A 21,948-nucleotide genomic window follows, 5' to 3' on the forward strand; every position below is an offset into this window, starting at 1 on the left:
TAAACAGTAAGGTGGAATTCAGGAAGTTTAAGTTCTCTAAGTATCTAGTACAGGTACAATCCTTATGAAATAGTCAGTCTTGTTATCCCTGTTCACAAACAGAGACTGACAGAGCCAGCATTTGGTCCAAGGTGCTCTTAACACTTTGCTGCCTGCTTTTACTGTGGTGGTGGGTAAGGGGGCTGAGACTGGGGAGAGGGAAGTTCACGTGGAGATTGTGCTAGAAGTTCAGATTTATAATGATGAGAGGCTTCAGGATAGGAGGGAAGGATCTACATTATGTTGTAGGAAGATAGCACATGTTTTAGAAAGGGGTTAGAGGATAATTTGGCCCTTTATCTCAAAGATACAAGAACAAAACGCGGGAAAAAGGAAGCACAGAGCCTGCAGCACTTTATTCAGGTTGGCGTAAATGGGATGTAGAGTTCAGTGAATATTCTGAACAATGATAGCCTCCCTCTGCCATTGTTCTTACGCCCCTGTTTGCAGTATCCCTACAAAGATATCCTTATCTTATCTAGCTATTAAGGAGATTGAAGCCTGGAAAAAATTTCAATAACCTGCAAGGTCACATGCGTAACATCTTATAGAACACATTAGAATCTGGGGCTCTGACGCCAAGCGCCTGCTTTGTCTTGTTTATCAGGCTATTTCAAAAGTTATGCGCATCAGACTCCAGGAGGTTAGCATTGAGGTCTTGAAGCTCCGTATGAATGTGAATGCTATGAAACATCACTAATTAAAGCACTTCTCAAACAGTGATATGGGAAAATGCCCAGGAGAGCAAGTTAAAATGTGGATTGTCAATCTCCTTCAGCTCTTAATTCAGTTGGTCTCTGGTGGTACCCAGGAATCAAGTGTGCATTTTAATAAATAGCTCAGGTAATTCTGATGCAGCTGGTGTTTGAAGCCCACTCTGAAAAACATTCCAGCTGCTTAAATTAAGCTAGCCTTCTGGTGCTGATAAAGTACATATTGGATGTATGACACCTTAGGAGGTTTTGGAAATGTTTGAATCAAAGAATCACAGATAAAGGGGAGGTTTTCCCAGAAAGCTAGGCAGGCATTCCTGGTTTCAAGATGGATTCTGTAAGAACTGACAGGTGAACCAGACTTCAGTTAAGCATTGGAGACATCAGTCATTCAGAACAGCATTGAGAGCAAGAGAAAGGTTACGAATTGTAAAGCTGAGTGCCCCAATGTGCCTTCAGTAATGCAGTGACTGGTCACTGCCCTCCATCCGGAGCATCTCATGTAGTGAGCTCTACCGGACCTTCACCATCCCATCTTCCTAGGATCCTACACAGGAGCAGGCAGCTTTGTTTCTTGCTGTCATAAAACCACATCCTATATCCATTAACAGGCTTATTCAGCTTTTTTTTACTTTTTTTTTTTTTGGTTTTTCGAGACAGGGTTTCTCTGTGGTTTTGGAGCCTGTCCTGGAACTAGCTCTTGTAGACCACGCTGGTCTCGAACTCACAGAGATCCGCCTGCCTCTGCCTCCCAAGTGCTGGGATTAAAGGCGTGCGCCACCACCGCCCGGCGCTTATTCAGCTTTTAATGATATGATAGTTAAGGTAATTATTCAGTTTTTGTGAATGATAGGTAAAGTCATTCTGCTGGGAGTACAGGTTTGGGGTGGTTGTGAAAAAACAGGGATGGAGGGGTTAGAAAGGCTGCTGACCAAGAAGTCAAGCTTCTTAAAATTTACCACTTTGGCAAAATGATCGGTTTCTTCCTGTGAGAGTACAGCTGCCATAGTGTATGTGTGGACGGAGGATGAGATGTCCAGACTCATCTTTGGCAGGGATTTGTATAGTAGAAAAATAAGGATGCTGTTGGACTGGCCACCTCTGAAGGCTCAGGGGAAAGAAACTAAAGCATTGGCAGTTGGTCGGCGTGTGAGTGGAGAATGTGACCCACAGGACCTTGACATGAGTGAGCTATCACCTAGGAGGCTTCATTCGCTCAGGAATCTTAAACCATTCAATGAAGGCTTCTTCAGTGTCTGCTGTGCATAAGACTGAGGCGGTTACTGGCAAGTGTTCATGTAGCAGATCGGATACTTACTGGGTCTCATGTAAATGTTTGCCAAGCCCAGGGGCATACAAGCAGGACAAAGCAACTCTCCTACCTTTAGGAGCTTCTGGGTTTATAAGAGAAACTCATGTAAACATTTGTGAAAACACACCATAGAAGGTAAGTTCCCTTCATCGATGTGGTGGTCTGTGTCGGTAGCACTTTTCATGACGGCAGGGATAGCTATCAGCTCTGCTGCCTCTCCTCTTGCTGTGTAGGCTCCTTGGACAGGCTGCTTGCATGGGATGTGTATATACTGGGCACTCAATGTCCTCTTTTTTTTCCTTTATCTCTCTCATTAGGTAGAAGAAGCTGGGCAGGTGTTTCTGTTAATGAAAAAAGATTATCGAATCTCCCGAAATGTTCGCCTGGCTTGGTTCCTTAATCATCTGCATCAAACTGTTCAGGCCACACCCCAAGAGTTCCTGGTATGTCCTAGTGACTGACAGGTGGGAGGTGAGGGCATGGCCCAGAAGGATCTCTCTCTCTCTCTCTCTCTCTCTCTCTCTCTCTCTCTCTCTCTCTCTCTCTCTTTTTCCTTAGAGCTCTAAGGCTGGAAGGGGCAGTGGCTTTTCCTGTGAAGTGCTTCCTTACGGGAAATTTGCTCATACATTTTCTAGCTAGTGCGGCAAAGGGTGTGAAAAAGTGGAGCCAGTGGAGGGTCATTTTGGATATAGGAGGCAGGTCTTGGAAGCATTCCTGTGCAGGATTCCCTTGGATGGCATAGCAGCACTTTTGGTTGATGTTAGGATCGTTTGCTTTGCAGATGAGGACAGTGATGCTAAAGAGGTTGTGAATGTTCTCTGCAGCCTCATAGCTACAGCCAGACTGAATTGGGGTTCAGAGAAGAGAGGGAACTCTTCTCAGCCTTCTTCTTTTAACTTTTTAAAATTTGTCTGTGTGTGAGTGTATGTCACATGTACGTAGGTGCCTATAGAAACCAGAAGAGGGTATTAGATACCCTGGAGCTGGAGTTACAGGTGGCTGTGGGCCTCCTGACACGGGGTTTTCTTTGAGAGCACAAGCTTTCTTGACCAGTGTGCAGTCATCCCTCCTGCCCACGACCCTTTCTTCCTCTTCCATCTTGTCAGCTTCAGTCTGAGCAGGAATTGGAAGTCCTCAGTGTTTTGCCCCCTGGATGGCAGCCAGATGAACCAGTGGTCCCAAGGCCCTTCCTTCTTGTCCCTTCCACCCGGGTCACCTTCCTGGCTTGGCAGTATCGTTTTGTTATTGAACTGGACCTCAGCCCATCTACTGGCATCGTGGTAAGTGGTTTGAGGGAAATAGTAACAAGACGGGATGGGAATGAGAAGGAGAGAGAGCGCTGGGAAAAGTGAAACAACCTCAGCTTCATGGGAAAAGACAAGCTTGTGAGTGGATGGTGGGTGTTCGGAATGGAACCTATTCTGTGTCCACCGGCACAGTCAGCCATAAGAAAAGGGTCCTGCTAGCCCTGGAAACATGCTTATTTCTGCACTCTGTAGAACCGCTTTGGACTCCCTTGTGAGCTCTCTCTCTTCATTGCCCCCAGGATGATTCCACTGGGGAGATCTTGTTTGATGAAGTTTTCCATGCTCTGTCCCGTTGTCTGGGCGGACTGCTTCGGCCCTTCCGAGTGCCTGGATCCTGTATCGACTTCCAGCCTGAGATCTATGTAACAATCCAGGCCTATTCCTCCATTATTGGCCTGCAGTCCCACCAGGTAGTGTATCTTTTCTCCCAGCTCTGACTTGCAGACTGAATTTCCAACAGCCTGTTGAGACAAAGCCCTTATCCTGTCTCCACTGTTTGTGCCCAGGCACCAGGTTCTCAGTTTTTCTGTCTCCTCCTCTCTCTTCCTCTCATTACATTCAGTGTGTCTGTGTGACTTCACCTTGTTGGTGAAAGTCAGAGGGCATCATGTGGGAATCAGCTCTCTCCTACCATATGGGTTCCAGGGATGGAATTCAGGGCTTTAGACTTGATAGCAAGCATCTACCTGCCATCTCGCTGTCTGTCTCCCCCCAGCTCCGCTCCCCCTTGGCAGAGTCCCACGTCACTCAGGCTGACCTTGAGTTTTCTGTGTAGCCAAAGATGACCTTGAATTTCTGTTCCTACTACTTCCACTTCTCAAAGGCTGAGATTACAGGTGCGAGATGCCCAGGGCTTCGCGCATGCTCAAAGGTTCTCTATTGATGGAGCCACAGCCCCGGCCTCTGCTGGCTTCTTGAGCCTGCATCGTATTTGCTCCTGCAAGTCTCTCCCCTTGATTTGTTGCTCAGGTCTTAGAAGAGTTTCCTCTGGTAAGTTGGCATTGGTTAGACACGTGCTTCTCTACCCATCCTGTCAATGTCTTTGCCGCCTGGCCCTTGACTGTATTATTTGCTCTCCCCGTCCCACACTTGGTGAAGACCCTAGTTCCCCTCTCCCTTCAGCAACTCCTTTAATTCTGTGAAGTGGCTCCTGTTCTGACTCCTGTCAGCAGCCCAGGACACAGTCTTGTAGTATCCTTTTTTTTTTTTTTTTTTTTTGGTTTTTCGAGACAGGGTTTCTCTGTCCACCTGCCTCTGCCTCCCGAGTGCTGGGATTAAAGGCGTGCGCCACCATCGCCCAGCTTGTAGGATCCTTTTGTGACTTTTTTTTGTTTGTTTTTTGAGACAGGGTTTCTCTGTAGCTTTAGAGCCTGTCCTGGAGCTAGCTCTTGTAGACCAGGCTGGCCTCGAACTCACAGAGATCCACCTGCCTCTGCTCCTGAATGCTAGGATTAAAGGCATGCACCACCCCCCGCCCAGCCACCTTTTGTGACTTCTGAGCTATTACAACCCCCAGGAACGTAATTTAAGAGCAGAGAAGGGTTATTTTATAAGGGCCCAGTGTACTGTCAGGTGTAATGCTGACTGCATAAGTAATGTAAAGGTTTCTCTGCCAGCAGTGCAGCGTATCACAAAGCATTCCTTTTGGAAAATGTCCAAGTCTATTACTGAAATACTGTTTTTGACTTAGATAAACACTGGCCCAATTTTCCCTCATCTACTCTTAGCCACCCTCAGCTCACTGAAACTGTCCCTTATGGCTATAGTGTCACCCTCAGCAGTCAGATTTTCTTTGAGAGTTAGGTGCCAAGAACAGCACCTAAAGGTCTGAAGTGTTAGCAGAGCAGTTGGTACTCGCCAGGTCTCAAGGCAGGACTGCTAGCCCTTTGCCCAAGTTTCAGGTGTCTCCTAACACAGCCATGAACTGGTGGTTTTATGTTGTGTCTCCAAACAGAGGCCTGGCTTTGCAGACACTCATAGCCAAGTCAGGAATAGCATAGCTGTTAGGTAATCATTCAAATGCTATTCCTCTTGGGAAATACTGACCAGAGCCTGAGCTACGCCATGTCCAGGTTAAGTCCCGGGGGCACAGATTAACCAGATATTGTCTGTCCTGATGGAGTAGTTAAGAGCCTAAGAGGGAGACAGAGATTACAGGAGATAGTTTCAACTGAGTATGGTAAAGGCACTGATAGGTTTTAAGATAGGTATGGTGAGAACGCCAACATCCACTAAAACCCAGTCTTTTAGACAAAGCTGCATTTAAACTGAGTCTCTTTTTGAGACAGGATCTTGCTAAATTGACCTGACTGGCCTGGCACTCTTATTTTCTGTCTCAGCTTTTTAGATACTAAGATTATAGACATGTGCCATCACCCCTGGCTCATGTATGGATGTATGGACGGTACTAAGGAATGAACCTAGGGCTCCATACATGCCGAACTATTGCCCTACCCTGGAGTAATGTCTTCAGCTCTCTTTTTATACTTTGTATTTGGAGATAGCGTCTGACCAGATTATCCATGGCTTGAAGTCACTGTATACCTTTGACCTTATGTATGATCCTTCTGCCTCAGTCTTCCAAATGGCTGGGGCTGTAAGCCTGCACCACGAGTCATGGAGCATGAACTGAGACATGAGGGAAAAATAAAGGTTAATGAATGATTCAAGAAGGGGAAGTGGGCTTTTCAGTCAGAGGAACCAGCAGTTAAAACAGTTATCCATAGGGAGAAGGGAACCACAAAAGTTTTGATTTTTACAAAGGGAAAAGTCACCAGTATAGAAGGTAGATTGGGAGAGAGCCTTAAAGAGGGGAGAACAGGCTGTGAAGACAATTGAAATATGGGAGAGAGGGTGAGGCCTGAACAAAGACAGCAACTGTAGGCAAAGAGAGGTTGTTTCTCTCTGTAGTTGCTGCAAACAGTATCCTGCTATTCCAAAAGAAAAAAGAAAAAAAAAAAGTTAAAGGCCAGTGAGGGGTCTCCGGTTAAATGATGCTTGCCACCATGTCTGAAATCCTTACTTTGATCCCAAGACCAACAGACTAGGAGAGAAACAGCTTCTGCAGCCCTCCAAGCCCCCCAAAAAGGTTAAATACATTTTTTTTTTTTAAAGAAGCTTTTAAAAAGAAGTTAAAGGCCAGGCTGTGGTGGCACCTGCCTTTAATCCCAACACTCAGGAGGCAGAGGTAGGCAGATCTCTGTGAGTTCAAGGCCAGCCTGGTCTATAAGAGCTAGTAGTTCCAGGACAGCTAGGGCTGTTACACAGAAACCTTGTCTCAAAAAAAACAAAAAAGAAGGAGGAGGAGGAGGAGGAAGAGGAGGAGGAGGAGGAAGAGGAAGAAGAAGAAGAAGAAGAAGAAGAAGAAGAAGAAGAAGAAGAAGAAGAAGAAGCAGCAGCAGCAGCAGCAGCTAAATCATGTTACTAATATGTCCCCTGAAGGAGATTTTAAAGCTTCCTTAAGAGAAATACCAAACCCTATCCATAATATAATACTCAAAAGGCACTGTTGTTAATGTTTTATGGACTTTGTAGTCTAAGTGTGTTAATCCTCCTTCACCGTATCTCTTCATCCAAAAGAGGAGGAAAAACCATGGTGTACCTTCCAAAATAGATGGCTCGTGTCCTGTTTTTATAAATAGAACATTATTCCATGCAAAAATAGGATTTTTAGTGACTTTATTTTTTTGTGGCGGTATCTTTTGAGCAAGATCTCAGTCCAAGGTGGCCCGTGCTCAACATGTAGCCCAGGCTGGCTTTAAACTCTTGATCAACTTGCCTTGTCTTCCTGCTGGGATACTTATTATTCTATCCAGATGTATTTCAATCTCCTATTGTCCTAATTGGTAGGAGCACATTCTCCTATTTCTGTGGTTCCAGTTCCTGACATTTCCTTCTGCTCACCATCTTACAGACCTGGAGAATGGGTCCCGAGTCCCTTACCCAGTTGAGAACAGGGGACAAAGAAGCAGAAATAGTTATTTGGCAGGAGGGCTGGGAAGGATGATCCCGAGGGCCACCATAGGGACCATCTGCAGGAGACACTTACTCATGGTTGAACTAGAAGAGCCCACAGAGAATGAGTGAGACATAAAGGTTCAAGCTTTGGGAATGGTGCGGCTTGGATAGCATAAGGAACCGCTGGCAGTGGGACCAGGATCTAACTCTAGTGCATGACCTGACTCTGTAGAGCCCATTCTGTATGTAGAGATACCTTGCTCAGCCTAGGCACGGGGTGGCGTGGGGGGAACCTTGGTCCTGCCTCAACAAGGGGACGGGACAGTCTTCGTTGAGTTCCCAGGGAAGGCCTTAACCTCCCTGAGGAGCAGATGGGAGGTACAGTGGGGGTGTAGGAAGGGAGAGAGAACTGGGATTGGTATATAAATAATAAATACATAAATTTAAAAGGGGGTGGTGGCTTTGGGAAAAAGAGGAGGAAGAGGAACCCTCTCTCCAGAGCCTTGATGAAGAAAGAGCAAGCTCGGGCAGGTGTTTACCTGTAGCAGTCTTCAAAGGTGACGTCAGTGGCTTGGGGGGTAGTGCATCCTCTGGGTCAGCGTGAGTTCCTAGTGGCTGACTTACTTTCTCCCTGAAGAAGAGTGGGAATTATCTACTCCAGGTAAAAGGAAGGAAAGGATTTTTATTGAGGGAGATATGGATTTTGAACTTTAATCAGAGAAAGAGTCTTGAATGCGAAATATATTTAAGAAGAAAAAGGAATGGAATTAGAATAAGAAAGACTTTGCCAGGCAGGGAAGTAGAAGTTTACAGACGGCATCCATAGCCTAACTTGGAAGGCACTGGAAGATCCTAGGGTTGCCTTAAAGGGGTAGGGAGTGAGAAGCCCAGAGTATAGGCCTGGGGACTTAGCGACACTGTGACCCTAGAGTAAGTGGATAGTGACTCGAGCTCCTGAGCAGGACTGCAGGGTTTCTGGGTTGAGGGTGCTGAGTAGACTGAGGAGGTGGAACTGGATGTGAAGTTAGGTTCCGGGTGCCTGTTGAGTGAGAAGTCAGAACTCTCCAAAGGGAGATGTGCTGAAGAATAGATGTGTGCTGTCCAGCGCTCTGCCCACCCCATCACAGCTCTTCCCTTGTGCTTCTCAGGTTCTGGTGCAGGGTTGCCTTTTGGACCCTTCCCAGCGGGAGGCATTCCTGCAGCAGGTGTATGAGCAGCTCTGCCTCTTTGAGGATAAGGTGGCCACTATGCTGCAACAGCAGTATGAGCCCCAGAGCCAGGTAAGTAGGAAAGAAAGCGGGCAGAAGCCCTTCAGAGAATCCCTAAGAACAGAGGGTAAAGAGGAGCCATGGCCCAGTAGAGAAGGGAGAGCACAGGGCAGAGTGAGCCACGGCTGGAGCGCTAGTGAACAGGAGGACAGGCTCCCTGCTAGACACAGCCAGCTCACGGACTCTTGCTGGGAGAAAGGATGTTTGTTTGTTTTGCCTTTTCTTTCTTTTTTTCTTCTTCTCCAGTCCTGGATCTGGAAGTGACTATGGGCAGCTCTGATCTCTATTTAGCATTTTGCACAATCAGGATAAAGCTGTTTGACTTGCTGGTGTGTTCTGCCTCGTTACTTTGGAGACCTTAGAAGTGGCTGTGCAATAGTGTTGGACGACTGCTGTGTTTTTGCCTGGTTATGAATACTTGGGACCAGTGATGGGGAAATATGGAGAGGAGCCTTTCTCGGTGGAAGGTGGAGAGACTGCCTCAGTAGAGTCTGACTCTTGATCTGGCGCTTTGCTGTCTTCCTGTCTGCTGTTCAACATCTTCGCATATGCTGGGCATGGGCACACAGCAGAGCAGAGAATGGAACTTGAAGTACTTAGGATTGCACCTGTCTGACCTGGGTAGTACTGGGTTCTGAGTCCCAGTTTGAGGGCTGGGTGTAAACTCAATGGTAGACATGTGCCTGGCACATGCGAAGTCGTAGGTTCAGTCTCGTGTACCAAACAAGAGAGACGGAGGGAACTCTGATACTGCTGTAGGTGGGGCAGCAGTGCTATCGGTCCCATTCTTCCTTTTCTGTAATTTTGGGCCAGGCAGAAGACCAGTCCCCAGAATCAGGGGAGTCCTTGGGCCGGAAGGTAGGCGTCTCCATGGTGACAGCTGATCTTGGGCTGGTCAGTATGATTCGTCAGGGCATCTTGGCGCTGCAGCTACTGCCCTCAAACTCCAGTGCAGGTCAGTAAAAGACCTATTGGTGTAAGTGGGAGATGGGTTCAGAAAGGGTAAAGGTTTTTGGCAACGACTGGGGTTTCCCCAGAACTAATGAACCCCAGGCCTTGTTTCCTTGTTTGCCAACTCCGAGCATACTCCCAGAACTCTCAGCACTGACAGAGACCTGATGGGAAGGACACCATCTAGGAGCACCTGCGGGAGGGCAGGAGGAAGGGGGAAGAAGAAAGGTGCTGGGAGCGGGTAAACTGCTGGTGGGCAGACACTGAGGTCTCCAGGGCTCGCTCTTCCTGTCTCAGGTATCATCGTGATCACAGATGGGGTCACCAGTGTCCCTGATGTTGCCGTGTGTGAGACACTACTGAACCAGCTCCGCAGTGGCACTGTGGCCTGTTCCTTCGTGCAGGTGAGGGTTTTCTAGGAAGGAGGAGTGGGAAGTGGGGTATCTCACAAAGTCAGGAATGGCCGGTTACTGTTTTACAGGCGAGATTTCCCAAGTGAAGATGATGACATGGTTTCCTGGGGAGAAGGTACCAGGTCTAGAGCAGGGTAGGTGACAGTGGGGGAGAGAACTCTCATTGTTGTTGGTTTTCCTCAGGATTTGTCCCCTTTTCTTAATGTTGTGGGGGAGAAATAGAAACTTTGAAATCCGAGTCAGTTCTAATCCCGTCTGCTTTAGTTACACGGGTCAGAAAACCCAGCTCAGACTAGCTTAACCAAAGTAGGAAGGGGAGGCCTATTCAGGACACTACCACTCATTTGATGGATGGTCTCGCAGGGCAGGGAGCAAGAGCGACGGGAAGCAAGGCCTGAGGATAGATGTAACCAGGGCATGAATAACATATTCTGCTTTGTAAAGAAGGTTTGAGTATAATCCACTGAGTGATGAAGGTATGTGGAGGGAAAGTTGGGCTTGTGTTTTACAAGGACAGTTTACTAATGATAAAGACAAGATGGCAAAATCAAACCTGTGCATGTGTTAGATGTGCCCGTAGTTCACCACAGAGCAGTGAGGTGCATTGCCTTTAGAATTAAGCCTGCCAGGTTGAACCTTGGCATTGTTTATTAGCTCTGTGACATTGAGTACATGGCTTTCTCTCTAGGTGGGATTCATCTGTCAAAGGAGATTGTAAGAGTGCCTACTGATGGGCGAGATGATGCGCTTAAAGTGCGTAGGGTGCACATATGTGGGTAATAAAGGGCGGCTCTTCGTGGCAGATGGATACACAGATCCCGATGCTGAGGAAGCAGCAGGAGTTGAGAGGTCTCAGGAGAGGCCCAGGGAACACCAGCAAGGAACGAGAGGCAGTATGATGTCAGAAGTCGGAGGTTTGGAAGGAAGGGGTGGTCCACTTAGTGAGAAACAGCAGAAAGATCAAGTAGAGTGAGGAATGAAAAGTGCCCCTCGGACTTGTTGATCAGGAAGTCGCACGGAAAGTTTTCAAGGCATTTCAGTGAAGAGGTGATGCAGGAAGTGTGGATTGCAGTGAACAGAAGAGGAACAGGTGAAGATAAATGTTGACGTGAGAAATTTGCCTGAAATGAGGAACAGGAGAGGCTAGTAGCCAAAAAGAAATAAAGGGCATTTTGTTTTATTTTGTTTTGTTTTCTGTTTGGTTTAGTTTGCTTTTTAAGGTGGACACTCAGATGTAGTTTTTTTTATCTAACTGGCATATATTCATTGCGTAGTAATAGGTTTTGTAGACATTGTCATACAAGTAGGTATTTCATCTGCCGTGGCCATACTTACTCCTGTACCCTCACTTTTTCCCACCTCTCGCTTATCCTTTGTTCCCTCAGTGTCCTCTCTCCTTGATGCTATCATAGATAGGCAAATCATTTTATCTGCATAAAATCTAGGATCTACAAATGAGAGAAATGAAATATATGCTTTCTGAGTCTGACTTTTATTTCACTTAATGTGATTGCCTTCTGGTGATCAGTGTTCCTCCCACAAACAGCATGATGTAATTCTTTATCACTGAGTAAAGCTCCATTGTGGGGACTGGAGAGATGGCTAAGTGGTTAAGAGGACCCAGGTTCAATTCCCAGCACCCACATGGCAGCTCACAATTGTCTGTAACTCCAGTTCCAGGGGATCCGATACCCTCACATAGGCATACATACAGGCAAAACACCAATGCACATTAAATAAATAAAAATTCCATTGTGTACATAGGCCACATTTTTTATTCATCTTTCTTTCATTGGACACCTAGGTTGATCATCTAACTTGGCTGTTGTGACTATGGCTGCAGTAACCATAGATATGCAGGTGTCTCTGTGGTGTGCTGACCTCTTTAGAGTTCTTGGGGCACATCCCGGAGTTGTCAGGCTGGGCCATATGGGAGTTATACTTTTAGTATTTTGAAGACCCTCCATGCTGATTTCCATAGTGGCTGAAGCAATTTACATTCCTGCCGGCAGTATGTAAGGGTCCCCTTCTCTCGGCATCCTTACTGGCATTTGAGGTTTTCTTAACAGTAGCCATTCTGACTGGAAGAGAGAGAATTTCTGTGTATTTTAATTTCCTTTTTTGTTTGCTTGTTCATAGTTCTAAGGGGTCATGCTGTCTGAGAGTGGTTTAAAAATTAGGGGGATAAACCGAAAAAGGATCTGGTAGTGTAAAATCTCTAAACTGACAGGAAAACATTATCTCTAGAAACAGATGGAACAATTCTTTATGAACAAGTGTCTCTCTCCCTCTCTCTCTCTCTCTCTCTCTCTCTCTCTCTCTCTCTCTCTCTGAGACTGACTTAGAAGTTAAAATGCAGATAAATTCTGTCAAGGGTCTCTGCTTCCTCTCAGCAGTAGACAGTAAATCCATAAGGAGAGAAGAAGGACTGATGAAGGACAGCCCTGAAGATGTAGCTGGGTGGGTGTTGTGTTTTGACATAGAGCAGCCTACACAGTTCCTTCACTAAAGCATCAGTGTAGACACTGGTTGGGGTTTGGGGGGTAAGAAGAAAATAAGGGGGCAGATACTTGACAGTGATGACTTCAGAGTGGCTTGATCGTAGGGTCGAGGCTGGGTTGGGTAATGTGGGTCAGGATGGTCCTGAGAGACTCAGAGATAACAGAGGCCAAAGACCTGGCAGACAATCTCAATGAGGTCAAAGCACAGCAGGAAGAGGGTGGAAAGAAGCTAAAGGGGTATTGTACCGTGGGATGTGGCAATTTGGAATTGCAAAGATGAATTCTTTCCAAGTGAAGCCAAGGGCCAGTGTGTAGACAGCTGCAGGTGTGTGGAATAGAGATGAAGGTTAGGAACTGAACGGCCAGGAAATTAAATGAGTCATGTAGAGCAGGTCTGCAGACATTTTCTGCAGAGGTCAGGCATGAGTATTTAAGCTTTGTGGGTCTTCTGTTTCGTAGCTGCTTGGCTTTGCTGTAGCGGTGTGAAAGCCGCCACAGACAAAGTGCAGGATGAGTAGATGTGGCTGTTCACAAACCCTCATTGACAAAAAATAGGTGGGTTTGGCCTATGGATTAGAAGTGGCTTGATCTCCAGCTGTGGTGCTGGTATTACCAAATCTTATTTTCAGTGCAGGCTCTCAGGCCCCACACCAGACATGTGCTTTAACAACATCTCAAAGGGTTTTGTATGCAACCATAAAGTTTAAGAAGCACTTTATAAGAAGTGAATTGACAGGAAGCCAGTGGAGCGGTTGCCAAAATCTGTAGAGAAGGGAGAAGAGTGTTTGGCCTGGAAGAAGGAGGGCATAGGACGGTATGGCCAGCTGGCATGGGTGTTCCATAGGCGGACAGGTGCAGGGTAGCTGGTCTGCCCTGGGAGCACTGTGGCCCATTGCCCCTCAGCGTCTGGGATACAGAAGCAGGAGTCTCCCTTTCCTGGCCCTCTGGTGGAACAGGGTCTCCACTTGCTCACTCTCTCCAGGTGGGAGGAGTTTACTCTTACGATTGTAGCTTTGGCCATGTCCCCAATGTGGAATTGATGAAGTTCATTGCAATGGCGACATTTGGCTCCTACCTATCCACTTGTCCTGAACCCGAGCCAGGCAACCTGGGTCTGACTGTCTACCACCGGGCATTTCTGCTCTACTCCTTTTTGCGCAGTGGGGAAGCCCTGAACCCTGAATATTACTGTGGTAAGTGGGTGGGGGAGGGCGGCTATAGAATGGTGTGGCCTTGGCTCTGGGAGGACTGCTAGTCCAGCTGGGGCTGGTTTCTCGGTACTTTCTCTCATAGGGATTTTGGTGTAGCCCTCCCTACCCATCCATCAGCTGACAGATCACCATTTCCCCTTCTCCATCCTCATGGGTCCTCCAGGTTCTCAGCACCGCTTGTTTAATGAGCACCTGGTCTCCGCAAGCAGCAACCCTGCCCTGGCCTTGCGCAGAAAGAAGCACACTGAGAAAGAAGTGCCAGCTGACTTGGTCAGCACTGTGTCTGTACGCCTACGAGAGGGCTACAGTGTCCGAGAGGTTACACTAGCCAAAGGTAAGGGTCACTAGACCCTTGTACAGATTCACAGGTTTCTGGTAACTTATGTGTGTGCGGACCTGCCAGATAAAGGGGGACACCTGCCTACCACTCATCTAAGTATCCTCATGAGAGACTCTGCTTGTCACTTAAGACAAGTGGGCTTTGAGGTGCTTTCAGGGCTGAGTTCTCTTTTCACGTAATTCCCAGTTCCATCTCTTGCCCAAGGTAAAGAGCCGAGGGGGTGTGGTGTCTACACTGGATGGCAGGCTGTGGTCTGGAAATGTATGGAACTGTGTTTGGAACTCTGGCCAGACTTGAGTTCCATTAGATACGTGAGGCTTTGAGTAGGACTCGGGCCTGAAGTCCTGCTTCTTCTAACCCCCGCTTGCCCTCCTGCCCCCTGCAGGAGGCTCCCAGCTGGAGGTGAAGCTTGTGCTGCTGTGGAAACACAATATGCGCATCGAGTATGTGGCTGTGGCACCCTGGCCCCTAGAGCCTGAGGGCCCTCGAGTTACACGGGTAGAAGTGACAATGGAAGGTGGCTATGACATTTTACATGACGTGTCCTGTGCACTGAGACAACCTATTCGCTCACTGTATCGTACTCATGTTATCCGCCGGTTCTGGAACACACTGCAGAGGTAAATAAGGCCACCTCTTCATGAAGAGTACCCCACTTGTAGAAGGACACATCTGGCAGCTGGGGGGAGGGACTCAGTGTACCAGGTTCATGTCCAGGGTTCTTTGAAGCCCCGAGGTTCCCTTCATCTGCCCCCAGCAGTTTGCTGTAGCTCAGGCTTGGTCCTTGTTCTGCAGCATTAACCAGACAGATCAGATGCTGGCCCACCTTCAGTCCTTCTCCTCAGTGCCGGAACACTTCACACTTCCCGACAGCACCAAGAGTGGAGTGCCCCTCTTCTACATTCCTCCGGGCTCCACCACCCCGGTAAGAGGTCCTGAAACTCCGTAGCCCCGTTCATGCAGTTTAGACTTGAGGCCAGAACCACCACTGTTCCTTCTCTCTCGAGTCTGAGGCACCCAAACCAGTTTTAGCCTTGAAAGCATCTCTCCTTTTCCTGCATCCTAATGCCCTAGGAAAACTATTACTAGAAAAAGAGGACCTGAACAGACAGACCATCCTAGCAGATGGACATTCTGCAGGATGTTTAGGTGATGGTATCCTAGCAGGCTACCATTGCCCTTGCGCATCTCCATGCAGCCCACTTGGGCCTCCCTTACCTACTCATTACCTGTTTTCAACTACCACCAGTCATGAGAACTGAGTACTTCTTGAAGACCACAACTTCAGTTCTGGACTCTCTCCTACTCGGCCTACAGCTGGTAGCCTGGTACAGTGAGCACAGAGACCATAGGAGTGTGCAGTGGCCTCATCATTAGGCCTTGCCAACTCTCAGCAGTTTTCCTCTGAAGTCAGCAATATAAGATAGGCAGGTTCCATCCTCCTGCTGGGTCAGCAGGGCTGTCCAGTCCATTCCCTGACAGTCATCCTGACATATCCTTCACGCTGAAAACCAGTTTTTGCCTTTGTCCCAGACTGGCCTGTGTGCCTTAACCACAACCCAATTCTGACCCCCCTGAACTGAGTTCAGCATAACTCTTTGCTACTCCGAGGTTGTACTCTACTCCTCTACAACTGTTTCCCAAGGGCTGATCTTTCTGTGCCCAGGTGCTTTCCCTTCAGCATAGTGGTTCCGACTCATCCCATGCCCAGTTTGCCGCCTACTGGAAGCCAGTGCTTTCCATGGATGCTAATTCCTGGCAGAGATGGCTGCACATGCATCGCCTGGTGCTAATCCTGGAGCATGACACGTGGGTACTCTCAGGCCTGGGCCTTGGCTCTGATGGAGGAACACACTGGGGAATGGGGCTGATGGGAAGAGTGCCAACTGTGGCCAAGCCTTCCTGCTCATCAGCTTCCATGACCTCAGGGTCTAGAAGAGATTGGGGCTAGCACATCTGACCTCACTCTCCCACCCTGTCCCTAGACCACTCCCTAAGCACTTGCACACCCCGGGCAGCAATGGCCGCTATAGCACTATCCAGTGCAGAATCTCACACTCCTCACTGACCTCTCTGCTGCGGGACTGGAGCAGCTTTGTGCTGGTTGAGGGCTATTCCTACGTCAAGCTGCTCTCCAGGTGGGCAAAGTGGTGTCTCCTTACCCTTCTCCACGGCTCTTCCCAGTCTCCCTCCAGCCTCAGAGCTCATCCATACTCCTGAAGACCATTTACTGTAGCTCAGGACTGCTCACCTAGTCCCATTTCTCCCCAGTGGCCCAGACCAGCCGCCTTCCTCCTTCTACATGGTCCGCATCATTTCCAAGACCCCATGTATGGTTCTTCGTCTGGGGTTTCCAATTGGCACACCAGCCCAGGCCCGGCATAAGGTAAGCTAGCCTCTGACTACCCTGACTGACATCTGACTGAGGAGTTCTGGCTGTTGATGACCTGTTTCCTCAGTCCTCCTAGCTCAGTAAGGAGAGGTGCCCCCAGACCCAATGAGGCTTGAGGACCATGAAATGGCAGGTTCTCTCTCTAACTGTGGCTCCCTTCTCCCAGACCTAGAGGGCTTGGGAATCAGGGATTCTGATCACATTTCCCCACAGATTGTGTCAGGCCTGCAGGAAGAGATCCTGCGCCTCCGTTTCCCTCACCGGGTACAAAGTAAGGAGCCGACACCCAAGGTGAAGCGAAAAGGACTAGGGGGCATTGGTGGTGGCAACTCTCCCTCCAAGTCACCCCCCACGCTGGGGCCACAGCAGGCCCTGTCTGATCGGCCGTGCCTTGTAGTCCTTCATAAACCACTAGACAAGCTCCTTATCAGGTCAGTATAGAGGACAGGGAAGAAGCCTCGGGGCATGAGAGAAGACTGTGAGCAGAAATCCACTGGAGAGCTGCCCTGTTTCTCAGGTATGAGAAGCTACCCCTGGACTACAGGGCACCCTTCTTGCTGACACTGGAGCCACCAGGACCATTACCCCTGGTGTCGGGCCGCTCAGCCTCATCCAGCCTCGCGTCGCTGTCACGCTACCTCTATCATCATCGCTGGCTGTGGAGTGTCCCATCAGGCCTGGCCCCAACCCTGCCACTCAGCGCCATTGCCCAGCTCCTCTCTGTTCTCACCGAGTACGTCTGCAAGCCAGCAGGGCAGCTAGGGCAAGGAGAGAAATAAGTGTAGGCTCTGGGTTGGACAGTGGCCTAAGCTGGACACTTCCCATCTCCAAACACCGTTATTGATCCAGAGTCTCTGCTGTTGCCTTCCCACTCTGTACTCCCCAGCTCTGCTAATTTTGGCCTCTGGTTCTACTTAGACCTGTACACTCCAAGAAACTGCTAATCTCTGCAGGCCTCCAGTGGACTAGGCCACATGACAGCTCCTGGGAGGTGGGAAGTTGGAGCACTGAACTAAATTCCTCTTTCCTCATCTTTCTGCTCTGTCCTGTCTTTTTGTGGCTTCAGGGTCCGGCTTTCTGAAGGATTCCACTTTGCCTGTAGCGGAGAAGGAATCATCAACATGGTTTTGGAGCTTCCTGTTCAGGTGTGAGCCGTCCCTCCTGAAACTTACCCCAAGGACCATCAGAACCTTGGGACACTTGCCTTCAGTTGGGTGGTGACTGCTAGAAACCGCCTCACCAGATGAAGGGACCTAGGCTTCTCCACTGCCGGGGTTTTGCACAGGATCTTCTGTTTATCCACAGAATGAAGCACGGGGGCAGGCTGCAGCTGAAGAGAAGCACACATGTGTTGTGCAGTACATCCTCTTCCCCCCACACTCTACCTCCACTAAAGACAGGTAGGTGAGGCTCTGACCTCTGAACCACCTCTGCAGAGTCCCCTCCCCCAGGTCACCTGGATGTCTGGCTACCATACTCTAATATGACCTCTATCCCACCCAAACCAGAACAGAGAGCTGCTGGTTTTAGATGATCCATGCTGGGGACATGTTTGTCTGAGTAGGCTGTGTGGCTATCCTCATCCCCCCTGCCACCAGCCGCCACTGGACTTCTTCCAGGAGTAAAACCCCCTCCTCTTCTAGCTTCTCAACAGATGATGACAATGATGTGGAGGTGGAGGCCCTAGAGGGGGATTCAGAGCTCAATCTGGTCACCGAGGTATGGGTGGAGCCTCAATATGGACGAATTGGACCTGGTCCTGAAAGCTGGAAACACCTGCAGGATTTGACCTACTCTGAGATCCCTCAAGCTGTGAGTGACCCCAGAACTGTCCTCTACCTCCTACTAGATTATACTATGCTTGGAGACTGTACCTATGCACTTATTGAGACCAGAGGTGGGAAATTGGATTGAATGATGCTATCATCTGGTGTTTCTCTCCTAGCTCCACCCACGGGATGCTGCCTGCATAGGTTCCCTGCTGACCTTTGAATACCTGATACAGCTGTGCCAGAGCAAGGAATGGGGTCCTGTGCCCCCAGAGCCACGGGTCTCAGATGGTCAGTGGAGAAGGTTTGCAGGGTAGTAAGATGGGAGAAGGCAGCCTCAGATAGGTCCCCTGGGTCTCACTGTGCCCTATTCTCTCCCTGTAGGACTGGACCAAGGAAGAGACTCCTGTGTCCATGAGATCCCTTTCCAGTTTGACCTGCTAGGGTTGTTGCCGCAGTGCCAGCAGCTGCAGATGTTTCTCCTTCTGCTCTCCAGAGGTGGGTACACTTGGGAGCCACTCACCCCTACCTAAGGGGCCAGCAGACCTGGGCCCCTCAGAAGGTAGAAAGCGGGGCAGCCAGCACAGTGAGTGAGTGACAGGGTGGCTGAGGCTGAAGGAAGGGCTTTGCTGGTCAGGGTGGAGCCGGGGACATTGGCAGCATTGCTGAGCAGAGTGTGTGTCGGGCAGAGCCAGAGGGTGTGCCTCTCACCGAGGGGCCCTGTCCCACCAACGACATGGTGCTGTGCCTGCTGCACAGCTGCCTGGGGCAGGAGCTAAGTGACCGAGAGATCCCACTGACTCCCGCTGACCAGGCTGCCTTCTTGAATGAGATCCTGCGGCGGAGCTGCCATGATTCAGGTGAGCTCTCCACTGCTTTCCTAATGCCACTCTTCAGCCCTGCCCTTCTTTACCCCGGGGTGGTTTCCGTCTTTGAGTTCTAACCTCCTTCCCCAGCCTTTCACCTCAGAGCCCTGCCTCTGTGCTGGTCCCCACCCTTTCCCACCATCTCTACCCCATTATAGGTCCAGAAGGTCCTCTAGTGGAGGGCCACACGGCCCCGAAGGATCCAGCAGGCAACAGCCACCAGGCCACTGGAGACTCCGCCCTTCCTATCCCGGTCAGCACTACTGCTTTTCCCTGAGCGCTTACCATGCTTACATCCCTCCATCACCACACACCTTTGCCCAGGCTCCCTTCGCCTTGGCAGAGTTCTGGCATCCCCTTCTCTCTGGACCTTTCACGCCACACCTAAGAGGAACCGGGTCAGGGTGGAAGAAGGGAATGGGACTTGGAATGTTCCCTTGTAAGTTGCTCTTGTTTCCTGTTTGTCTCTTACAGAGTGTAGGCATTCCTGGAGTTCTCAGGCCTTCCCCGTCTGCCCAGACCCCTCAGTGGCACTGCTATGCAAGGCTTCTGAGCCCCCAGCACGTGTTTCTGACTTTTCTCCCAGCTACCTTTACAGGTACCAGTGACTGACCTTCCTCACCAATCCCACTGATACAAACCCTTGAGCTCCTCCCCAGCCCACCAGAGAGCACTGATAGATAGGTGCCGCTCTTTTCCTCTTCAGATGTCCAACATCTGGCAGCCTATGGCCTGGAGGGTTCCTTTCAAGAAGAAACAAAACCTAAGTTTGGAGATTGGAATGCAGTTCCCAGTCTCAAGGACTTGGGCGGGACTGGAGCTAAGGCTACAAAGTCCCAGGTTCCCATCCTCAGTGTAACACTTGCTAGTGGTAAGGCTGCCGCTTGGAGTTGTTGAGGTAGATTGGGGTTGGGAAGCCCATAGCGGATATGAAGATCATGGATACCTCTCCTCACAGACTGTTCCCAGGACCCAGGAGAGCCAAGCCTGGCCGCCTGCCAAGACTTACCAGCTTACAGTGGGCGCCAGGGTCCTCAGACAGAGGGTGCAGATGGGCCCCGGACCCGGTGTCCTGTCTACATCTATAGCTGTTCTCTGGAAGCACTGAGGGAGCAAATGGTTGGCTTGCAGCCTCCTCAAGCACCACGAGATCTCATATTCCGGTGAGTGTACTCCATTTTGACTCTTGGCCTCCTCCAGCCAAGGCCTGGGTACACACTCAAGTGTAGACAGACTGTTGGTCATTCAGGAACTCAGCTTCTTAGCTGTATCCCCCAACAGATCACCAGACACTCCTAATCACGAATGCATTTGCTAAGGCTCTCTACATTCCTCTGGAGTTTGAATGGCTGATGAGGCCAAGGTATCATTTAGGGGAGTCTGCCAAGCTCTGTTTTCCCTCCCATTCCTAGGACTCAGTACCTGGACCACCCCTCATCCTCAGCCTGGATGGAGCCCAGATACAAAGAGGCAGCCACCCACTGCGCCTTGCTGCAGGAGCACGCACAGCGGTGCTATGTCCGCGGTGAGCAGGAATATCATGCAAGGAAGGAGTGTGCCTGAGGACAGAACTACAAGGGTTACAGGGTTGGAACTGGAAGGACAATGACAGCTGACCGCTGTGGTCCATTCTACTTCCATTAGGGCTATTCCGAAGCTTACAACAATCACAGAGAGTGGCCTGCCAAGATTTGCTGACAGCTGTAGATGCCTGCGAGGAGCTACTACAGGAAGTGGACATCACCTCTTTTCTGCTGGCACTGTGTGGCCATACTTGGGGTTTGCCTCATGCACCCCCAAGCCCTGGTCCTCTCAGTCCAGGGCCCTTCAGCAGTAGCATCGAAGAAGGACCAGAGCCCCGGGAACGAGCTATCCTAGTTTCTGAGTCCAGGTTAGGATTGTTCTTGAAGGTTGTTAAGCAGGGTTGTAGGAGACACATTGACTTAAGTCCCTACAAGCAAGACCTTCCAGTCTAGAGAAGTACACCTGAGAAGCAGGTGCCTGGTCATTGGCTTCATTTTCAGTGAAGCTTTGTCCCACTTGGCTTTGGCAACAGCCTCCCTCTCAGGCATGCCGCATCTCTTCTAACTTATGGTGTTCTGATTAGCTGAGTTGGGGCTAACCCGTTCCCAGAAGTGAAAGCAGAAATTTTTCTGATGTCTTCCGTAATTGTCATGATTCCCCCAACTAACAGGAGTGTATCAGCTCAGCACAAAAGTACATGTTGATTCCCAGGTCCCCACAGTGGCCTCCACAGCTCCACAGCTCCTTGCCGAAGGAGGCTAGAGGGAAGGACAAGGCAGGACGGTCGATGCTGTTAGCTTCTACAGTGTGTTGCTGTTGAGAAAAGAGCAACTAGAATACTGAGGGTGTCAAGGACTCCACCCCAGGGCTCTGGAGCCACAGACTCCCCATTTCCATGACCCCCTCTAAGTGAACACTCTCTTCCAACAAGCTTTGCTTCTCCTGGTCTCCACTTATACTGAACGATACCACCCTCCATTCGGTGATGGGAGTCTGAAGGGGGCACCCTGTCTCTGAGAAAGGTGGAGCTTAGAGCCCAGAGGGAGAGAGGGGGTTGAGTCCCCTCATCTCCTCCCAAGCCATTGTTCTAGCATGCTCTAGAGAGAGACAGATGTTTGCTGCTCTAGCACTTGGTGGTTCTTGACAGTGATCTGCTTCTTCCGACCCCAGTATAGAGACTGAGGACCTCAGTGAGCCCGAGTTCCAGAGCACCCGGGTCCTTGGGAATCCAGACCCTGGTCCGGAGATTTCTCTGACAGATGTCTGCCAGCTTAAAGGAGAAGCACATGATGCCCTTCATGGCCTCATCCAGGTGGGAATTTGGTAGAGTCCTGCTTCTGCAGCTCTCAGCTTCTTCCCTGGGTTGAGGATGGACTAGTGTCCTT

The 21,948-nt window shown here is 49.6% G+C and overlaps 1 protein-coding gene across 2 annotated transcripts in view; it reads left to right on the forward strand.

Moving 5' to 3' along the window:
- Positions 1-21,948, forward strand: part of Szt2 (SZT2 subunit of KICSTOR complex) — a 47,161-nt gene that overhangs the window by 1,310 nt on the left and 23,903 nt on the right. Inside the window, exons 2-29 of one of the 2 annotated variants that reach the window (XM_057783515.1) lie at positions 2,382-2,507; positions 3,171-3,344; positions 3,611-3,781; positions 8,477-8,608; positions 9,410-9,551; positions 9,845-9,951; positions 13,444-13,654; positions 13,836-14,006; positions 14,398-14,632; positions 14,808-14,937; positions 15,679-15,821; positions 15,998-16,150; positions 16,284-16,398; positions 16,618-16,835; positions 16,922-17,137; positions 17,471-17,549; positions 17,710-17,804; positions 18,048-18,216; positions 18,350-18,464; positions 18,558-18,671; positions 18,863-19,033; positions 19,198-19,292; positions 19,514-19,637; positions 19,746-19,910; positions 19,998-20,202; positions 20,452-20,564; positions 20,684-20,930; positions 21,734-21,875. In XM_057783515.1, the coding sequence (XP_057639498.1) occupies positions 2,382-2,507; positions 3,171-3,344; positions 3,611-3,781; positions 8,477-8,608; positions 9,410-9,551; positions 9,845-9,951; positions 13,444-13,654; positions 13,836-14,006; positions 14,398-14,632; positions 14,808-14,937; positions 15,679-15,821; positions 15,998-16,150; positions 16,284-16,398; positions 16,618-16,835; positions 16,922-17,137; positions 17,471-17,549; positions 17,710-17,804; positions 18,048-18,216; positions 18,350-18,464; positions 18,558-18,671; positions 18,863-19,033; positions 19,198-19,292; positions 19,514-19,637; positions 19,746-19,910; positions 19,998-20,202; positions 20,452-20,564; positions 20,684-20,930; positions 21,734-21,875 (4,278 nt within the window). Of the gene's footprint in view, positions 1-2,381; positions 2,508-3,170; positions 3,345-3,610; positions 3,782-8,476; positions 8,609-9,409; positions 9,552-9,844; positions 9,952-13,443; positions 13,655-13,835; positions 14,007-14,397; positions 14,633-14,807; positions 14,938-15,678; positions 15,822-15,997; positions 16,151-16,283; positions 16,399-16,617; positions 16,836-16,921; positions 17,138-17,470; positions 17,550-17,709; positions 17,805-18,047; positions 18,217-18,349; positions 18,465-18,557; positions 18,672-18,862; positions 19,034-19,197; positions 19,293-19,513; positions 19,638-19,745; positions 19,911-19,997; positions 20,203-20,451; positions 20,565-20,683; positions 20,931-21,733; positions 21,876-21,948 lie in introns of those variants that run through there. The other variant, XM_057783516.1, reaches the window with a different exon arrangement.

This window comes from Chionomys nivalis, chromosome 11, assembly GCF_950005125.1.
Source record: "Chionomys nivalis chromosome 11, mChiNiv1.1, whole genome shotgun sequence".
Lineage (NCBI taxonomy): Eukaryota > Metazoa > Chordata > Mammalia > Rodentia > Cricetidae > Chionomys > Chionomys nivalis.